The sequence below is a fragment of the Serinus canaria genome, chromosome 1A, assembly GCF_022539315.1.
Source record: "Serinus canaria isolate serCan28SL12 chromosome 1A, serCan2020, whole genome shotgun sequence".
NCBI classification, from domain to species: Eukaryota; Metazoa; Chordata; class Aves; order Passeriformes; family Fringillidae; genus Serinus; species Serinus canaria.
The window spans coordinates 59,089,738-59,111,213 of record NC_066314.1 but is presented as its reverse complement, the minus strand read 5'-3'; the positions used below and the strand labels follow the sequence as shown (position 1 = coordinate 59,111,213).

At 40.5% G+C, this 21,476-nt stretch overlaps 1 protein-coding gene across 1 annotated transcript in view; it reads right to left on the bottom strand.

The window, feature by feature from the left end:
• The window catches only part of PTN (pleiotrophin), a 79,175-nt gene that overhangs the window by 14,629 nt on the left and 43,070 nt on the right, over window positions 1–21,476 (bottom strand). Inside the window, exons 2-4 of the mRNA XM_030238190.2 lie at window positions 9,598–9,707; window positions 7,963–8,136; window positions 6,801–6,962 (exon numbers count right to left, since the gene is read on the bottom strand). Coding sequence (XP_030094050.1) covers window positions 6,801–6,962; window positions 7,963–8,136; window positions 9,598–9,706 — 445 coding nt within the window. The 5' untranslated portion in view covers window position 9,707. The remainder of the gene's footprint in view (window positions 1–6,800; window positions 6,963–7,962; window positions 8,137–9,597; window positions 9,708–21,476) is intronic.

Below are 21,476 nucleotides of genomic sequence, written 5' to 3'. Positions count from 1 at the left end.
GCATCAAGGAGCCAAATGACAGAGTCAGGTCTCAGAGCCTAAAGTTTCCAGTGAGTTTTACTTCACCTTGAAACACAAACCTTGTCCTCAGACTAGCACTGTGAAACACAACCAAGCATTTAGTGCCCAGTCTCGCCCCTCTGGACCACTGTTTCTTCTCTTGATTTTTACATTTCCCAGTGCCATAAGGCATAAATTATTCATGGCAAAACTGCTTCTCACAATGTTTATGCAGTGCTTAGTACAATGGCACCCTTTTTCAGCTGGGGCCTCTGGGCACTCATGCAATACAAATAATCATGATGATAGCAACAATAATAACAGCCAGCTATGCTTTTCCCACTGGGCACACACTTCCAGTGTCCTGTCCCACAGAGCTCAGATCACTGTATTCCTCTAGAAGCTCCTGGTCAGTGCCAGGGGCCATTCTTCAATAAACCTGTCTCACCCTTTAGAAACAGAGTAAAACCTCCAAATTTTACCTTTCAGGTTGTTCTTGAACTATCACAGCTGTTTCCTAATATGAGAAAATCCCTCATTTTTATAACTAATTAGTTTGAGCAGATTCTATTATTCTGCCTCCTGTAATACTAATTATTACACTAGCTGCATGCCTGCACGACTAATGAGTTACATTAAAGCTGGGGAATTCTAAAACCTACAGAGAGAAATACAGCATGACTGTGAAGCCAAAACAGGAGACACCAGCATCTTTCGAACAATACAAAATCACAGCTCTAACAAGTAATTTCTTCCCAACAAGTCTGTGTCTCCTCCTGCTGTATTGTGCTGTTACACAAAGGCAAAGTTGAGGTAGGGAACCCCAGAAAATGCAATTTGTCCAACATGCAAAATGAAGTTGTCCAATTTCATCAGTGCAGCACCCAGTTTGTCTGAGGAACAAATAGCTCAGGAGAGCAAGTCACTCATACACCACTGTCAGCTCCTTGCAACAACCAGCAGTCCAGCCACCCTACCAAAGCTGGTCAGTCTGCTCTGGCAGCACACTGCAAGTAAGATGTTCCCCCAACAGGTAGGAATCTGCCACTGGAGCGCTCAAAAACCACAGGCTGTTTTCTGCTCCTGCCAGCAAAGTAAAGACAGGAATACACCTGCTCATTAACACAAGTCCATCTCTATGGTTCGACAAGAAGCTTCCTAAGAAGACCCAAGGTAAAATGGTGTTTAACACTGATGGGAGTCCACTGAGATGACTGACATGAAACCAAGGACCCTAATTAAAGACTGCAGTTTAGACAGTTACCTTGAAGTCAATTGTCACATTCTGATAATTTTATTTACATGATAAAAGTGATCAGCAGCTCCTGATAATTTTATTTGCATGATAAAAGGGAGCAGCAGCTACTAGCTACATGCCTGGATCAGCCACTGATACTTAGTCAATCTGGGAAATCATTTAGCCTTTCTGATTTTCAATTACTACTTTTCTTATAATTAGACTTCCTGAGCTCGAAGGAATGATAGCAGGATTAGCTAATTGCTGCCTGTAAAGATATATAGATAAAAAAAACCAAGGTAGGGCAGATTATTTATACCTCACTCAAGCCTTAAGTAAAACTCTTCAAATTATATTAATTTATTAAAAATACAGAGTACAGTCAGTTGCTCCATGCAGTAGCATGCACACCGTGCCACAGGGAACTGTTCTGACACCTTGCTATGCTCTCAAATGCCAAACCTGACCTGAATTATACAGAAGAGATTATAGCCATTAACAGCTCAGTTAGGTCTTGCCTTTATGTGGAAAATCTCTCCAAAAGCTGCATGTTAGAGGATGGGCTCTTTGGTTGGCACCCCAATTACTAAAGACAACAGTGGTATGAGCAGTGTTAATATTTGCCAACCTTAGCACGTATTTTTCCTGTGTGGCAAGGACTGAGCTGAGTCATGACAAAGTAACCCATAGATGTGATAAACTGTAAATTGATAAAGAGTTGGGAAGGGAGATTTATTAAAAAGAGCTAAACATAGCCAGGCGAAAAAGTTATCAGAAAGGAGCATAATTCAAAAAAATGAAAGGTACATTGCAGAAATGGCAGGCAACTGCTTATTCTATTTAATTTTATCTTAATCAGAAGAATAAATATCTGAAAGTACAACAGTTATGAGGAAAGAGAGAGAAAGAATGAGAGTGATGGAAAGAGTGTAGTAAGAAATAAAGCCCATCAGGCAACCCAGCTCAATGAAAAGAAATTCCTCCTCTCTTAGCAGTTCGAGCAAAACGTTTCCTGAATCCTGACAATCCTCCATTCTTCTGCTTTCTGGCTGGCTGGAACCTGAACAAGCATCAATCAAGTCTGGGTGGGTGTGAAGCTGGCCAGATGGAGGATGTCGGAAGCATTTTGTGCTCCTCACCACAAGTTGGCCATTAGAGCAGCCACTCGACAGAAGTGCCTGAGTCTGTCACATCTGTCAGGACAGTTTAGGGAGACCTTCAACATCACCAGCCTTGCAAACACTGATTAGAATATGCAACTGTGTGTGCTAGAGAAGAGGTGCCTGCCTCCACTGGGATTTTTTCATAAAAATCATCCTTTCATCCTTTCTAGACTTCGTGACAGGCTTTCTCATGACCTCATTTGTGGACGAAATACACCACAAACCGTGGTGCCTGGGGCATCACTATCACATTGCTGACAATCTGTCTGCCTAAATGCGCAGTATTCAAGAAGGAAAGATGTTTTTTCATGCTGTGTTACCTACACTTTAACCCAGCAGCCCAGGACCAAGCCACTGTCTTCCAGTCTGAGAACATGTGAGCAAAGCTATGGAGAAAAGAGCTTGTCAGGAAGCCAGGTAAGATTAAAATTCCTGGTTCATCTGCTCTCACTCTTAAAAAAAGTTGTAATCCATAAGACAGCTGCTTACAAGAAAAAGTACTGACACAGACCAGTTACAAAGAAGAAAATATTTATTTCTTTAGTTTCTAAAATAATGGAGAGTGCTAAAAAGGTTTTAAGCTTCTCTATGGATACTTAATAAAGATAAAAGAAATCCATAAAAACACTTAGGTTACCAGTTCATGAAGAAAGAATTGATTCTCAAAGTTTATGAGCATCTCCTGCTTTAACTTGGCACAAGTTTTCTCAGAGATCATAGAAGTCCTGGGAAACCAAACAATTTTATCAACAAATCGGTAAAATTATAAACCCTGAGGGTTTTTTTGCAGGTATGATTTTCCTTTCTGTTAAGAACAGATCCAACTCCTATGAAGAGCAGTTGTTTTTGAAATCATTAAGTGAGAGGTGGGAGACTCATCCTACTCATCCACAGCTGCCATATGTTGATGGGCTGGAAAGGTGGATAAGCAACAGCAGAGCAGCATCTACCCTTGAGATCCATCAACTGGCATTTTCCTCAAAGAGCAGAGAAGGTGAGGAGGAACTTCAGACACCACATCCCATGAAGGAAATGTATCAGGTGAAATTTGGTGCACAACACTTCACTGGTCATCACTAGACAAGATAGCCTGTCTTACCCACACAATTCCTGGAGTTCTTAAATAATCACATTAATTTTTTTTTTTAATTTGGAAGAATTTTGAAGGTCTCAGAGACTCCCCATGCAAGCAATGATCAAAATTAAAATTATATTTAGCTAATTTAGCGGGTGTAATGATCAATAAGAACAATGAACAATAAGTGGGTGAACAATATGAACAATAAAGTGGGTGTCCCCTGTAGAGGACATGCTTGGAATACTGCTTACACTCCAGTCTCTGCATTATAAAAACTCTTTTGCAATAATAGAAGGAATTTAGGTAAGTCCAGTAGTGAGTATTCTTGTTGAGGATAATTTGTGCACCAAGAAATGCCTAAGTCAGAAGGCTTAAACCATGGCAAGTGACAAAAAATTAAAAGAAGATATATAAAAGTACCATTGATTGGAGAAGCTAAATAGGAGCTTTTACTGATCTCATTTACAGTATGAAATCAAAAGGAAAATGGATATAATGGAGAGGTTACAAATACAATCTAATAGAATCAAAGTTTCACCTCACTGGAAAGGGGTTAGTCAGGAAAATCACAAAAACAACACGTTTTTCTGAATATCCCGGTATTTTTCAGCGCAATATTTTCAGTCAGTTCACATCTGCTTTTGGTGCTCTCAGCCTGCTGCTGTCAGAGAGGCATTCACTGGTGCACCTCTGGAAGCAAAGACCAGCCAGAGAGGCGACCATTCACAGTAAAACAGATTCCTGAACTGCTGAGCCCCTGGCTCACTGCTCTGCTGCCAGAGCACCCAAATGCCAGCATCCCCTGCCCTGCTCAGCCAGGCAATCCCAGCAGGAATGGCCAGCCCTTGATCAGCACCCACAGATCTAGCTGGGTATCAGTACAGACCTTTCACACTTCAGAAAATGACTTGCTTCCAAATAATGCATCATGGTCTTTTTTTGTTATAGTCTTGAGGCACTGATGCAAAGTCAGGGGTGAAAAAGAAACCTAACATGTAACAGTAGACCATTTGAAGTGCTCAGGATATAATCCTTCCTCCCATTTCCAAATAAGGAAATTCATTAAGATTCTAGCCACAGATTGAATGAAGTTTAAATATTTTCCTATTTCTTAGTTGTGGGTTTGGACTTACCTCCAAGCTGTCATTTCCTTCACCTCAGGAAGAAAACAAATACTCTCATTTCAGCCAACATGCCAGCACTCTGATTTTTAACTCAGAAATAAAGTTCAGTGGGGCAAAACTCCTCACACAGTACTAATCTGCTTGACCTAATTTCTTCCTCTAGTTCCTCCTCCTGGTGCCAACACACTGCCCAGTGTAGCTCCCGTGTAGTTATACCCACAGATCTGCAATATGGACTTAGCTCTGAGCCCAGGCAGGCTGTGTGTGCGTGACTCCCATGCCTGCTGCTCCTACTAATGCCAACAGCAGATGAGTGAGCAGGTGGCATGCAGGAAGATTTCTAATGCAGATCAGGAGAACAGAACTGCCCACAGTTATTATGATTAAAAACCCACATTTCCTACCTGTTTCTCTTTTTGCATTCCTTCAAATCAAATAAAGCCAGGTTTTGTAATTAAGTCAAATCCCATAACTGGCTGCTGCAGTCAGTCCCAATCCAATTTTCAGTCTCAGCTATAACTCAATCCTAGACTCTAGGATCAGTTAAAGTTGACTCCAATCCAGCAATTTCTCAAGCTCTGCCTTTAAAACTCTAACTTGAAAATGAGCCTGTACCACCCAAGAGCACTGCTCTCACAAAACAATGCTGCATCAATGCTCTGCGTTGTCGCCCTCTCCCCCTGCTCTGACAGCCACTGACAGGATATAGATACATGACTCAGTGGCAGCAGGACAAGGCAGAGGCTCCAGGGGCAGAGGCCTTCTGGCAGCACAATAGGAAGCCTCATTCAGTAAACTCCCATAGGCTACTTAGGCATGGAAACTTAGTGGAAAAAAGAAAACAGCAAAAACATGAAAAAAAGTCCTGGCCCCCAAACTGCTAAACAATAAAATCACACATTTCAAAGCCCTTCCTGCATTTCCATCCAATCACTTCAATCCCTAAATGATGTTTGTTGTCACCAGCTCAAGCAACTCAGGTGGTCTCTGAAAATCTAGTTGTAACTTTGCTGCTCCACAGCCTGTCACTGTCTGCACATGTTCTGGACATGTCTGATAACTCCATGGATGGTGTGCAAGGAAAACTGGATGGATGGATGGATGGATGGATGAATGGATGGATGGATGGATGGACGGACGGACGGACGCACGCACGCACGCACGCACGCACGCACACAACAAGTGCCTGCAACTTCTCTGGTTGCTCAAGCAGAGCAGGACACCTGCAGGTACTCTTCTGTTCAATGGTGCACCACAGCCCACAGTTTGAAAACTTCTTGTCCCAGGTGCGCCTGTCACATCACACTTAATCACATTTATTTGTATTGCTATCCAAGTATTCAGAGCCTGGTATGTGTCAAACCCTGCTGGCTTTAAGTAAACAAATGTCAGGGTAGCATAGCTTTTATAATCTACTTAAAACACATTACTTTTGTATCTCAAACAAGATCTCACAGTTTTAGCTCCCACTATAAATCATCCTATACACATAACACCTGCTATTCCAACAAAAGAGTACATTAAAGGCTTTAATGATTAGAAAGAAAATAAGTTTTTCTAACGGCCACCTGGAAACACAAAAGCAGGGCATATGTCTTTCTGTGTACCAGGAATTATACTGTCAGTCACACTTAAATAAGAAATATACATTCTGTACTGTTCTTCCTGCTATGTTTGAATAAAGAATAAACAGTCCCAAGGGTGCACAATATTTTCATATTTCAGAGTCCAGTGAGAAGAATATCCTTTCAATGTTACTTGTCCAGAGGAAAGCAGTCCTTTTTTCAACTAATCATTATTCAATACCAAACAAAACCTATATAAAAGATGTCTTTATCAAGGGATATTTTTTCATGTTATTATTATTATTAATCTGTTCCCATTGACAAGTGAGTTACAAAAAGAATCTTTACTCTGGATGTCTAATTGTGTAAGCAAACTGGTAACAGTACAGGTGGTCTAAAGTTAAAATTGGAGCTCTGATCTTCAGCTTACTTTTCAAGTGTGAGACAGCCTTGACTATGCAGCTCAGGAATATTCCCTGCCTGAGCCCTGACAGACAGGAGCAGTGCAGAGCTGAGGAAAGGCCATGAGAGTGCAATATCCCATACAACTGAGCTCCCACTGAAGCATGCAGGACACCACAAACCCAATGATTTAAGTGAACTATCATGCAGCTTTCAGCAAATGGAATTCACCTTGAGGTTTGGGTTTGGTGAGCTTCCCACAGGGCTTTGAGATTGTGACAGTCTTCTGGCAGTCAGCGTTATGAAGGGCTCTCTTCAGGTTCCCGGTCCGAGTCTTCAGGGCCGTGTTCAAGTCACATTCTCCCCAAGCCTGGAACTGGTATTTGCACTCCGCTGCAGGAAGGGAAAAAAGGGCAGAATTTAAAACACAACGACTCACTGTGAAAACAAAAATGTTGTGGGTCTAATAGGATATCACAGGCAGCTGGTGCTTACAGACAAAAAGATGTGCAACTGAAGAAAAGAATTCCAAGAAAACTTTAGAGATTATTTGCGGTGGTAATTGCAGTCTTCCCCCTTCCCCAGAGCTTTAAAATTTAATCCTCTTGCTTTTGCATGGATATTGCATTTTTTGGCATATAAAGAGAAATCTATTCAGCTATGAATATGAACAGCAACAACAATTAAAAAGAAAGAAACAGCAGTTTGAAATGTCGTTTACATTCCATATGGTTGTTTCATCATTTGTGCGACACCAGAGGTTACCAAATAAAGCTTGAACAGTTTCTAGAATGTATGTGCACCCATAAACTTCTCAAGTCCAAAACTTCAGCACTGATTGTGCTGGTAAGTTCACAATAATTTCAAAATCATGCAAGCTATTTACTAGGAAAAAAAAGCCAAGTTTGCAACTGTAATCAAATTTGAGTTTTGGACAGACATCTTGTCCAGGACAGATCTGACATGTCCTCCCGAACTGGTACATACAAACATTATGAACCGAATGGTAAAAATGAAATACACTGGTAAGGAATAATAAAAATACACTGGAATCACTGCACACACAGGTAGCCAGCCCCCCACACCCCACATTACACATTGTAAAGCCTGTGACAGCCACTGCAGAGGTTCACAGCTGTGAACATGAACTGCTGCCCCAAACAGGGCTGAACACCAGAGAGCAGATTTCAGCATGCAGGAAGGCAGAGTTTATAAGTTATAGGGACTCTCTGCAGAGGAACTCTGAGGAAGCTGCCTTCTGATGCCCTGCATGTTCTAGCTCTGATGAACCTGAAATGCAGGACTAACGCCTTCACCAAGCAAAAAAAACAGGCTTGCTGCTCCATACTCACAATAAAACCCGAAACAAATCCCTTAAGAGAGGGATACTGACCTCCAAATTGCTTCTTCCAGTTGCAGGGAATCTTACACTTCTGAGTCTTGGTGGTTTGCTTGCACTCAGCCCCAGTGCGGGTGCCCTCACGTGTCCCCAGGCCGCAGTCACCATTGGTGGGCACGCAGACACTCCACTGCCATTCCCCGCAGTCAGACTTCTTCGCCTTTTTCTCTGGATGAAGACAAGAAACCAAGCAAGAGAAGTTCTCAGTACCCAAAGCCTACAGAGAAGTTGCCTAAACTTAGCCAAAGTCACAGCACCTGGAAGGGTGAATAAGAAGGACATTTGTAACATAATGGCCTTAAGAGCAAAAGGTCTGACATCCTCCTCATGATTCTGCAGAGACAGGTCAGCCCCTTTGAGGCCAAAGCAGGATGATCATTCAAACTCAGTCCCACTGCCATGTTTACTAGTCCATTCAGATATTCTCAAGTGGATTCTCATCTTCAGAAATCTAAAAACCCACAGGGATCGCTGACCAAAACGTGCAGAATGGATCTCACTCAGAAAGCTCTGTCTCCAGTAGCTGGTGGCATGCAAATATCTTCAGCTCCAGCTGAAGCACTATACACTAATGAGAAATACATGTGCTGAAATTGTGTAGCAGAGGATTTGAGCACCTCCAGGAAACAGCTGTGGGATGCAAATTTTGATTTGCTATACGATGTCAAATTTTATAACAGAATACTTCAAAGGCAAAGGAGCTACAGGGAGAAGTGTACTCACAGTGCTGTTAATTCAGGTGGGTTTGTTGCTCAGGGAAAAAAGTAAGGATCATGATTTTATTTAGATCCTTAAACAAAAGTCTTATGAGAAAAGATAGCAATGTTATCAAACCCAAGGATTCACAAAAATAATTACTTAGGTCCCTAAATCATCACAAGTAACTGTAAATATACTTATAGAAGAAAAAAAAAATTATAAGTCTTGTATGTTTATGCTACCATTTTCTCATATTTCCACCAAAACCAAAATGGTTAAAAAGTTCCTTTTTTTTTACTAGGAACACTAATTCTGATGGACTCACAGTTAATATTATCTGGTATATAAGTTGCCTGAAAATAATAAGACCTTAAGAAAAACACGTTCTTTAAAAAATGTCAAAACTGAGTTTGACAGATATGAATTTTCCACCCTGGGCCAGTTTCTTTTATAATGAGGTCTGAGTTCATCACTGACAGAAAGCAACTACTGCTGGATGTCTGGCTGTCCCTGCAACAGCGAGTCAGTACAATTCTTTGTCCGAGGATTTCCACATCACACAGCATCAGTGTAGCACTGTCATGTATAACACTGAGCAAGTGACATAACTGCTCTGTCATCACTCCTGTTTGGTTCCCCCTAAGTCAAGCATGAAACTATTCACAGAGCACATTTTAAGCTGCTTTGCACTATCCACTGTGTGATAAACCACAGACTCCAGTCTCTGGGCCTGTCAAGCTGCCACTTGACATGGAAACCCCTTTCTGCTTCCCTATTTAACACAGAACAACATGTCATAGCCAAAAACCCTACCCTGATGTCAAAAGGTTAACAAATGACCTGATTTCATAACAAAAGCAGAAGCATTTGACATTCTCACACACATGCAATCTATCTTGGGGATTACCTCTGAATCAGACTGGCCCTTACCTGGTTTCTCCTTCTTGCCAGCCTCAGCGGTACTCACGGCTGCCAGAAGGAAAACAAGTGCCAGGAGGGCAGCTGTGAACATTCGACGTTGCTGCTGTTGCTGTTGCATTCTGCAGATCAATGACAGAGAGGGGAAAAAATGCTTAGTGAGACTGTAAAAAGTGGGACTCCAACTAAAGCAGTTTTGGGAAGCTCTGCTCCAGGACCACAAGATACAAGCAGGTCAAACATAATTAGCTATTGCCAGAATGGGCAATTATGTCCACTCCAGAGAGAATACAGAGTATTTTAACTGTTTTCCAGCCTGTGTAACCAAAGCCCTGGTTTACATCACTGATGTTATTGGAGGAGTTTTGCCATGGGAAGTTCTGTAACTACTGCTTGTCTTCTAGAAACCTGTTAGAGAAACAAGGACAGGTGTGGAACTCCTCTCCTCTTTTCTGACCTCTGACTGTATAAAAATAAGCAAAACATACACTTCATTTTTCAGTTTACCAATTCATATGAAGTAGGGAACACTCTACTGTCCACCTTGCAAGGGCTGAAGTTCCTATTAGGCTTAAGTGAGATCTGAAAAGAGCTGCTTTCACAAAAACATATAGGTGATATGTGATGCATTATCTTAATTGTCATTGGCATGTTGCTGAATACTTCTTCCTTCTCCCCCAATTAGGATCTCTTCATAATATAAATTAAGCTACTTGTTTGAAATGCAAAGTAGGCACAGAGATAGGACTTGCACACACTGCTAGAGGCTATCCACAGCCTGCTGATAAACCTGAAATCTGGATTTGGGAAGTAAATATTCAAATACAAAAGGTATTAAATACATTTGCTTGGGATTGAAGCATCATTCTCTAACCAGTCACCAAAAGTCATTCTGAGCTTTCCCTTTCCTGTTTCTATAATTTTCACCATCTCATTTTGGTACTGTTTATCAGAACACAGGGCCTTCAACATATATGTTAAAAATAAGAAATCTCCCCCTTTCCTAGAGACATCTCTCCAGTAGGCAGCCAGGTACCAAGAAAGTAGACTAGAAATTGCTTGGATGCAAAGGAAGGTTTCCCCAATTTTTTGTTTTGTTTTCCTTCAAACCAGGACCCATGACATTCATGTTACACCAGCCTTCAGAGGGGTAACAGAGGCACTAAGATAGTCTCTAAAACTCAGCTAGACTGATATTTACAGAGAGTTTAATGGCAGCCTTATCTCATTCTGCTGAGCACAGCAACCATGAAGGAGAAATATTTCTCAACATGAACAAAGAACAAAATGTATTTGAAATTTAATTTGGCACTCCTCAGTATTCTCTGCTGGCAACCTCTTGCTCAAATACAACATAATTATAACTGACATGGAAAACAGGAGAGGAATCCCAAACGTGGAGACTTTTAAGTATCTGGCTTTAATATCATTCTAGAAGTCAGATGAGACAACTTAATAGCTGTGTTGAAATAAAGTTCATTTGAAGACTGCAAGAGGCCTGGCATTCAAATGTCTGAAAGAGCTGTCATTAGCACCAGTTTCATTTACTTCAAAAGAAAGTATCATTTCCCATGAAGAAGAAGAAAGGACCACCATTGTTTCCAGCAAACTCAGAGCCCAGAGTAGAGCACATGAGTTGCCAGAGATCTTGAGTTTGTTTATTCTTTTCTTCTGCTGCATGTTTCCACTCAGAGCCTCTTGTGTTTCACAGAAAATTAATAAAACCAATGAAATAGATAAATAAATAAATACATTAAATAAGCAATTAAAAACTAAATATGAAACCTGCCTTTTAGCTCAGCTTACTTCAAATTGCTTTTCCAAAATCAAATGAGCACCTCTTTCATGAGGGAAGGCTGAGAGAATTGTGTTGGTGCAGCCTGAAAAAGAGAAGGCGTGGAGTGACCTAATTGCAGCCTTCCAGGACCTGAAGAGAGCTCCTGAGAAAGATGAAGAGAGGAGCATGTAGTGACAGAACAAAGAGGAATGAATTCAAATTGAGAGTAGGGTTAGATTGGATATTAGGAAAAAATTCCTTATGGTGACTGTGGTGAGGCACTGGAATGGGTTACCCAAGGAATTTGTGGAAGCCTCGTCCCTGGAAGTGTGCAAAGCTAAGGTGGATGGACTGCTAAGCAGGTAGTCTAGTAAAAAGGTGTCCCTGCCCTTGGCAAGGGGTTGGAATTAAATGATCCTCAAGGTCCCTTCCAATCCAAACCATCCTATGATTCAAACACAGTTCCCATACTATTTAAAAATGAAACTCCACACTTTCCTTTGAGGGAGCTTCCCCACCAGTAACACTGCACATCCCCTAACATCCCATTTCCACTATAATTTGTCTTCTCACTTCATCTCTTCCAATCAGCTTTCCAGAATCTTTTGTTGAAGGAGAGAGTTAATTTCATGGAAGCACACATAGCAGGAGATACAAACACTCTCATATCTCAAGTCACTGTTTGCTGGGTGTCAGAAGCTGAAGCAAAGGCAGCACCTGCAGGATGCCACAAGAGATGGTCACAGTTTTGGAGCTGCCTCCTACATCCTTGCTGCCCACTCCAGGGACCTGGGATGTGGTCACACATACCCCAGAGGCTCCCCAGTCATTGGGAGTCATGAATGATTGTTACTAGGGAAGCTGCCTCATATTAAGTTGAAAGGAACTCAAATTTAAATCAGACTGACATTCTTTTCAGCAAAACAGATGGGGAAAATAGTTAGGTTTTGGAGTCTGAAACATTCCAGAAGCCCTATAAACAAAACCCCACAGAGCCTTAATATAGCATGTTTTCCTAAGACTCAAGACTCCCCTACAGCCACAACATTGCCAAGTGTCTAATGCAAACACTGAAGCTGCAGAGATATAGATATTTTGTCTCTCTGCAAAGATCCAGGCTGCTTCCTGAAGTGCCTTTCCTATACCCACAAGTGAAAAGCCCTGGTGTACAAATGGAGAGTTTGCCTCACACCACACCAACACCTCGAATATGATGTACTCAGTACAACCACAGAAAACCATTTAACTGTTCTGCACATGGTCAACAGCAAAGGTGGGAGCTCTCACAAAATTACAAGCAGCCCATATGTAGTACTCACAAAATAGTAGGTATTCTTTTCCAAAAGGCCAGAAAATACCATCTACCAGCAAGTATGTAAGTCCAATGTTCAGTTTTTCTTGCAAATATTTTAGTTGGCAGTTAAAAAAATAGATTAAGATTAAAACTCACCAGCCCAGACTTGTTTCTGCAAACAATATATTCTACTGAAAATAACTGTGTCTTTTTGGTTTACTTTTTCAAAATTCAAAGGTGACAGTTCTTCCTTTTTATTAGATTCTTTGATAATGTTTTCTGTTCAACCACTGAATTAAATAACTGCCAGAACTGGTAACAGCAATGACATAAAATGTGTTACACTATAGACAAAATGGACTCAGTCAATGGAATCAATATCAACAAATATTGATTTTTGTAATGAGCCCTCTGGCTACACCAAGGGTAACAAGTAAATCATGTGCCTTTTTTTAGAGGAAAGCATCTCTAAAATCCTGTATGACAGTCCCTAAACAGAGCAAGGTGGCAGCATTTAAACAAATTGCAGGGGTATTTACAACCACAGAAAGACAAAGATAAAAGTGAAAGAAAGAAAAGAGATTTTTGAGGCATGGACTGCTACAGGAAACTTCAGAGGAGAGAAAATGTTAGAGAGAGAAAGAGAGCTTAGAACAGTTTAAATGGGAAGTTGGAACAAAATGAAGAAAAGAGAGTGAGCAATCACATAACGAGCACCAAAACAGGAAAGAGAGAAGTGGTTAATGATAGTTAAACACTAAACCAGAAAGTGTTAAAAAAGCATGAAGTGTAAAATGAAGGGAGAATTGAAGACCAGTTGAGATACACCACAGCAAGCAGCTTCTTGCAGCAACAATAAGGAATAGGAATTACTTCAGGCTTACAGTTGATTTCACAGTCAATCTCTGCTTGGGAGTAAAAAATGAAAGGAAAATTTTAAAATGGCAGGCAATCAGAGAATTACTGGCTTAATCAACCATCCATCCATGGTTTCAATTACATGTTGAGCCTCAAAAAGAGAATCAGGCAGAAATCACTCCATGGCTGTACTTTAAGGGACTTTTTGAGCAGAGCTTGAGCCTCCCACTCTAAATCCCACTCTCCCCCAGCCTGATTTTACAACCCCACTCAAGTGGGCAGCCCAAGACAGCACAGGCATTTCCATGTTGTTTTTCTTCTCAGACCTCTGGGTCTCTGCTAGAGCAAGTCAAGCTTGCCAGAGTGACTCAATCTGCACTTAGACAATTAACTCACACCCAGGTACTCCCAAATCTGAACAAGTCTTTCCTGAACACAAGCATTCAGAACAAAGCAGACAACTTTGGATGAAGCTCTATTGGTGAGCAAGAGTTGATTTTTCCTAGCCTGACTTAAGCTGGCATATGCAACACATCCCAGGATCACATATACCTTTTACAGGTGGCTTTTTTTGCTGTTAATAACTTTTATGCACAAGCCCTTCCCTTCATCTGTTCTTTCCAAAGCAACTGGCAACGTCCCAGATTATAGAAGCAAATATTTCATTATTAGTCCATATGAGTGCAATCTACCACTCTGAGCAATCAGGTCTTCTCACATTATTATAACAACCTGTCCATATCCTCCAGCTCTTCCAGTATAACGTGGCAACACCAGCTGTGCTGAATATATTGTTAAGCTGCATCTATAGCAAGACTGAAGGTACTGCCAATGCTAATGATGAGCCATGGGCTTTGGAGAGAGTTTGCCAGGGCTCTGGACCAAGGCTTGATGAGATTTGCCCTTTCTGAGAATTCCTTGGCCTGTCCACAGCTTTGTCAAGTTTGCTTTAGCTGCAACAGCATTTCTTCTAATTGACCAACCAGCTGTGGCTGATTTGATTTACTTTTCTTTGTCATTGTATGGAGCCACACAGGTTTTGTGACTCTGTTATGATAATATCTTATAAAGAAATGCAGGGCTGGTATGTTAGCAAAGGCCTGGAGAAGTGGAGACACAGGATACAGCGCAGAGGAATACAGACATGGAAGATATGAGATGGGGCACCAGATTATTAGCAGAGACACAAACACTTGCTATAAACAACTGTCTCAAGGTCAGATAAAGGAATTCAGACATGGACCTGGGCAAAACTGGATATCACACAGAATCACAGAATAATGAGGTTGGAAGAGACCTCTAAGATCATCGAGTGCAACCTATGCCCTTACACCTCAACTAGACTATAGCATCAAGTGCATATCCAGTCTAGTTTTAAACACATCCAGGGATGGTGATTTTACCACTTCCCTGGGAAGAGAATTCCAGTACTTTATTATTCTTTTGGTGAAAATTTTTTTCCTAAAAAATGTAAAAAAAAAAATAGGGGTAAGAAAGACAAAGCAGAAATAATTTCCAATATACCTAAAAGGTGTCATCTTTAGGAAGTTTAGATATAACAAGACTGCAGACCAATAAAGAGAGAGAAAGGTATCAAACCATGCTAGCAAACATTAAAAAAAAACCAACCCCAGGTTGATCCTAGAGCAAGGAAAAAGAAACCAGCTACATGAACATCCTCCTGGGAAAGACCCCAGAGGATAACAGGTCACCATAACCATCTCTACCACCCACACAATGAAATCACCAGCCTGAGGGCTAAGAAGAGATGGGGAAGGGTCAGCATAACATCAGGAAAAGCAGTTGAATCCAAGTGTACTTATAACAATTTAACTGGTGGTGGCATTGTTGTTAACTTTATTATAACACCTGCATAGATATAATCTTTTTCTGCAGGAATTACATCTGTACTAATAACAATCCTTGGATTAAACCATTAAGATTTAAATTATACTAACAATAAATCTTGGGCTTAATATAACTATATAAAAAGGTATGGGTTCCTCTTTTGCAGTAAACAATATTTTGAGCTATGACTCCCAGCTTCACACACTATTATTTTCATCCCATGACCACAAATAAAAATGCATCCCAAGTGCGGACTTAAGAAGGTCCTGCAACCCATTATTTTTCTTCAAAACACTGCTCAATTTGAGTCCTCTTTAAACTCCCTGTCCACTTTAGAACTAACTTTTGCATTAATCCTTCTTTTTTCCTGCTTGAATGAATAATTTCTCATCAAGTCCCACAACAAATACTTTAATAAATTACAGTTTGATTAGTGACAGATTAGTCACATCTAGAAAATCAGTTTTTAAATGAGCTAGTTTGGGACATCAATCTCCTTTCAGTAAACACATGCTGTGTTTAATGAAACTTAATATTTAATTCCAGTTCTTAAATTATTCTCCCATTCAAAATGTGCTCTACTTCGCAGACCATTGAGGGCAGATGTCTGCAGCTACCTGGATCTGCTTCTTTCCCTCTTCTTAAATGTAAATATTGTATTTGCTAAACTGCAGTTGTACAACAGCAGGAAATAAAATTTGATCCATTGTTTAATGGTCTTAGTAAATCTGAAATGCCACATGCCATTTTTTACAGTGGTCAGGGATGGAAATACAAAGTTTTCTCTGTAAAAGAGAAATTAAGAGCAGTTGGCTCTTGGGAGTTTTACTACAGAAACACTTGAAGAATCTTTTGCTTCTCCAGGTCTTTATCTCATTCACCACCCACTGCACACCCCTATGTCCTACCTGACCCCCCATATGGAGAACTGAGGCAAAAGCTAACATGCTTCTGGAGCCAGACCTTTATGAGCCATGATCTTCCAGCTGTAGCATGTTCCCTCTTCCTTCACACACATACACATCTCCTTTGTTGTCTTTATTGGCACTAGCAGGTTAATAAAATTAAAAAGCTAGATTTGCTCTTCGTTGCCCTTGCAAGATTTAAGCCGGCTTAGTTTCCGGTGAGTCTCGGCAATCTTCTGTGTCTGGACTTTCAAGACACTACTTCACAGGATGATCACTGCCATTTTTTAAAATTTCTGCAAGCTCACAATAGCACTTCAGTGGGCTGATCCCCAGTTAGATATGGAATTCTGCTCTACAGCTTTTTCCCCCACTCTTTTTCTTGAGGAAACAAATTTCAATTCTATTTCTAGCTTGATAGAAATAAATTTTATTAAGTCCTTTATTAAAAATTTGCATCAGTCCAACACACATCACCAATTTACTTAATTTCACAAAAGCCAACTTTCAAAATTTAAAACTTTAATCAGATCTATATTCATGCTCCCATGCAACATAAAGCAAATCAGCTTGCTAACACTTGATACAAATGATTATTTTTAGGGATAAACTTTAAGATGAGATATAAGATCATACTGAATCAAATTCAAAAATAGCTCAACTTTTTAGAGTTCTATATTAGGCAGTAAAGAAATCACATCAACACATTTTAGCACCTATTACTATTAGCACGTTTTACCTTCTAATTTAAGTTGTGAAAGATAAATCTTTCTGTTATGAAAGATCTCCTTCTGTTTTACCTGTGCATAATCACACAAGGGCTTCTAACTAAAGTTATCCACATCCAACTTTGGGATGACACAAAGCTAGTAGATGTTTTTCCATACTCCTCCAAGATAAGATTCACATGACTGCCTTATGTACCACAGAATCACAGAGTGTGCTGAGTTGGGAAAGACTCACCAGGACCATCAAGTCCACCTCCTGGCCCTGCAGAGGCCACCCCAAGAACGACACCCTGTGCCCAAGAACATCATCCAGACACTTCCCGAGCTCTGTCAGGCTTGGTGCTGACACCGCTTCCCTGGGCAGCCTGTGCAGTGCCCAAGCACCCTCTGAGGGAAAAACTTCTTCCTGATTATCCAACCTAAACCTCTTCCAACCAACTTCAGGCTGTTTTTTCGAGTCCTGTCCCTGATCATGAGAGGGAAGATACGTGCAGTGCCTTGTCTCGGTACCTGCCCCTCCACATCCCTCACTGAAGGCCACAGTGAGGTCTCCCCTCAGTTTCTTCTCCAGGCTGAACAAAACAAGTATACCTGTAGCTTGCTTGTATTAATTTATTTAGTGGATATCATAAATTTCCAGCTATATTTCCTTTGCTGTGATCTCTCTGTTTTTGGAACCTTTTCTGGACCTTCAAGTTCTGTTAACCAGTCATGACTACCACTACAGTGTGGGGGCTAACCCAGTAATTTTCATTTGCAAGTATTACACCTCTTTCCAGCTTCTCCAACTAATTTCCCAGGCCACCCACACCTGATATTTCTCTCTGTTCTCACCCAAATGTGTTTCAGATTCCAACTTCTCCTCAACTGCTTTCTACTGTGATTTATAATCTAATTTAGTTCTTTGCCTTGTCTACCCTGCCATTGTAGTGTCATTCCTTTATCCAATGAAAAAATCTTTATTTATCTTACTTTTCCTTTTCTGAGTATGAAAAGCACACATAGAAATCTCATACATTTCTCTGTATACTTTTTTTAAGGGTAAAGCTCACAGAACTCTTCTCAGAACTCAAAATCTTGAGTCTCCATCATTTTATCACACCTTCATGGACCAAAGAAATGCTGTGTTCATTTAAAACTGTTACTATAGCCTTAGTGATTCAAGTCCAAGACTTAGCCAAGATTTAAAGAAAGAATCTTTAATTATAATAACTGACTGTTCAGCCAAATGGTTTCTCTCTGGCTGAAAAACCATGTCTTAATCTCATTTATAACAACAGTGATCTTTCAGAATGATTTTGTTAAAGAAAACCTACTATGAAAATGATGAAACACTGAGTTTTCTTCTTTTGACAAAGTAATTAATGAAATTATATTTTACACTTGGGTGGGTAGGGGTGAGTGGGTTGGTCAGTGTATCAAACACTCCCCCATATTAATTCAGAGACCTGCAGCCACTCCATTTCTGCCCAAAGCAAAACCTGTGTGCTCATTTTTCGTACTTCTGTGACTTTTCTGGGAGGGCTTGGTTTCCTCTTGGCCCACAGCAATGAAATTTTGGCAGCTCCATCGCTAACTCCAAGCACTGGAGGCCAGTACTCTGATCCTGTGTGCTACCAAGACAGTTCAAAGCCATGCAGGAAACTGCAAATAAGCTCCCTGCACTTCAGCCCAGGAGCAGAGCCAGCACCCCAACAACAGCCTTCAGGTCCTCATTCTGAAACACACAACCCAGGGCAGCTGACTGGTCATCCTGTCGGGGAAAATGATAAGAGAAGCAGGGACTTCCAGCCACCTTTCAGCTTTTCTTCCTTCCTTCCTCCACCTTGCTTCCAGCTGGGGGTAGAGAGAGGGGCCACCACACACGGAAGCAGCTCCAGCAATGCTCTCCCCTGCGCACAGGAGGGGAAAAGCTGGCAAGCAGCAGCTGGCAGGGAAGAGGCAATTGCTTCAAGGTGAGCCAGTGCTGGAAAGAGTTGGGTAAGCAGCAATTCATTCTGCAGTACAGGGGAAAATTTGAAAAAACATAAAATTAACTATCTGTTTGTGGCTACAGATCAGCCAGGGAGATGTGAGAAAGTTCTAGAAGGCTGAAATTATATTTGGCAAATTTCCTGTACTTTTTAAAGTAGCATTTATGCTCAGCTGCAGCACAGAGTACCATAAGAACAAGCAAGAATTAAGCAGTTAGGTAAAAAGAAAAAAGAAAAATCATAGCATGACCCTTCTGATAAGCCCAAGTCAAACAATTTCAAAAATTGCAGTGTGCAGCTCAGGGACAACATTTTTCAACATGTAACCAATTCTATGTTCTCTTTTCAACATGGACATTATTAAGGGCCAGAAAAATGAGCAATGAGGCCAGGGAACTTTTCCAACTCCATAAAAAGCAGTAGGGAACCTAGAGTTACATGCCTGAAGAAAATTACTAACATGCAAACAAACAAACAAAAAAAAAGGCAAAAAACAAGGACCTATTAACACATCCCATCTAGTTTTGTTCAAGTAAATAAACTAAAGTAATTAGTTCATTTGTGGATAATAGTTCCCCTAGTCTTTGATATTTGCTTAGCTGATTGCATATTTGTCTCTCACATCAGGCTAAGGCAAATACACATACTGTGGATACTTTATATTTCTAGTTCCCCAGACACAAATGAATAGTTCAAGTTGATAACAGACATGTACCCCTAGGTACATGAGTTCTGTCTCTAAATGCTCAGCGTAATTTAGACTGGTGCAAGACTCAAGAAAATGGACAGCACAAACAAATACAGATGGAAAATTTCTTTCATTTTTCCAAAATGTTCCATGGGAGAGCAGCAGTTTCCACAGGATAATAAGTCTTTGAAAGCATTCTTATGAATTAAAAGAAATTTATGTATGTTTTTATAAGTTCACTACTATACAACTGCTTTCCCTTCCATTAAAAAAACATTAATAAATGTGTAAATAATTTTACTCAAGCTATACAGAGGACCCTCTGCTTCTTTTAGCTGATCAAATCATGGATCACTTATAAAAGGTGGCATTTTCAGGGGTCAAAATTTAGCATTCATGCAGTACAGTTGGGAACAAGACATAATGGTAGCAAATAGTTTCTTCCTCAAAGCAAAAAGTGTAGTAAGTGGAAACATAGTGATAAATAAACACAACAGGCAGCACCTGGATTAAAAGGTCAAAGAATTAAAAATCTGGAGTGGAAATGGTCAAAACTTCCAAAACGATCAAAAATGTTATGCTCCTCTCTTTCCAGACCTCCAACATGAAATTTTTAAAAAATTATTTTATTTTTCAGAAAGCCTAGGGAACACAACTAATATTTCCAAACAGTAATAATAGAGAAAATACCCAACTAACAGCAACAAAAAAACCCCTATTCAGTGTCATAAACTGATGTTAAGAATCCAGCCATGTCTATAAAGGGATGAAAAAACATGCTGTGCTTTCAAAAAAAGCATTACATTCCTTTAATGCAAAAGGGATGGCTGCTATTTTTCTGCTGGTCCCCAATGAGTGTACAGAGATCATTTTCTTAGCCCTGGACTTCAAAAATTGTCTTAGAAATGAGATTTTTGAAACCAAACATTGCTGTTGAAATCAGTTTCCTCTCATTCCCTGAGCTCCTATTTTGTTCTCTTCCACAACCCACACATTTTCTTCCCCTCTTTTGCTCTTTGTGGGTCTGAGCAAGTGTGAATTGATAACTAATACAGTTCTACTACTTCCTCTGCTATTGACCTTCCACTCCTACTGCTCCAGCTGTGAGGCTAAAGAAACAAAACAAAAATCCAAACTGACTCATATTTCAGTTCATTCTACTATATTTCCAAATCTTAACTGAAAAAGACATTTTAAGCCACTTGTTACTGCAATTTTTTCCCTTCCCTGCTCTTCCCACAACAATCACAGCTGCCATCTCAGTATTGACAAAATCACAGTGGGTTCCTTAGACTTTCATTTCTCCTGGACTAAAGATTAGACACTCCTGGATCTGCTCACCAGGAAGACCACAGGAGACTGGCCTCCATTCCTTCCAAAGGTTTTTGTTTCAGTGACAGAGAGGCCAAGTTTCTGACTGAACTCTCCTGCGCATCCTCTGCATCAAAGTTTCTCCCCCCATGCTGTGGTCAGGAGTATCACAGTGACTGGTAAATCCTCTCTCCCTCTATTCCATTTCAACTCTGCTCTCCCAAGGTGCAAAAGATGTAATGACTTGATGATAGCAGAGGGAAAACAGGCTCTTAGTAGTTATTCTTTTGGCCCCTTTTCACACCTCAAATTACCAGTGGTTTTGCTCTTCCTAATGATCTTCTGGTGGGCTGAGACTGTTAAAACACAAAGAATTTTTTCATGGTTTTTCAAACTCTGATAAGTGACCAGATCTCGACTACTCCACTACCATGACACTACAAGACCAGAAAAGGGCAAATAAATACTATTTACAGAGAGCCTTCTGATATAAAGAATATTGCTGACAC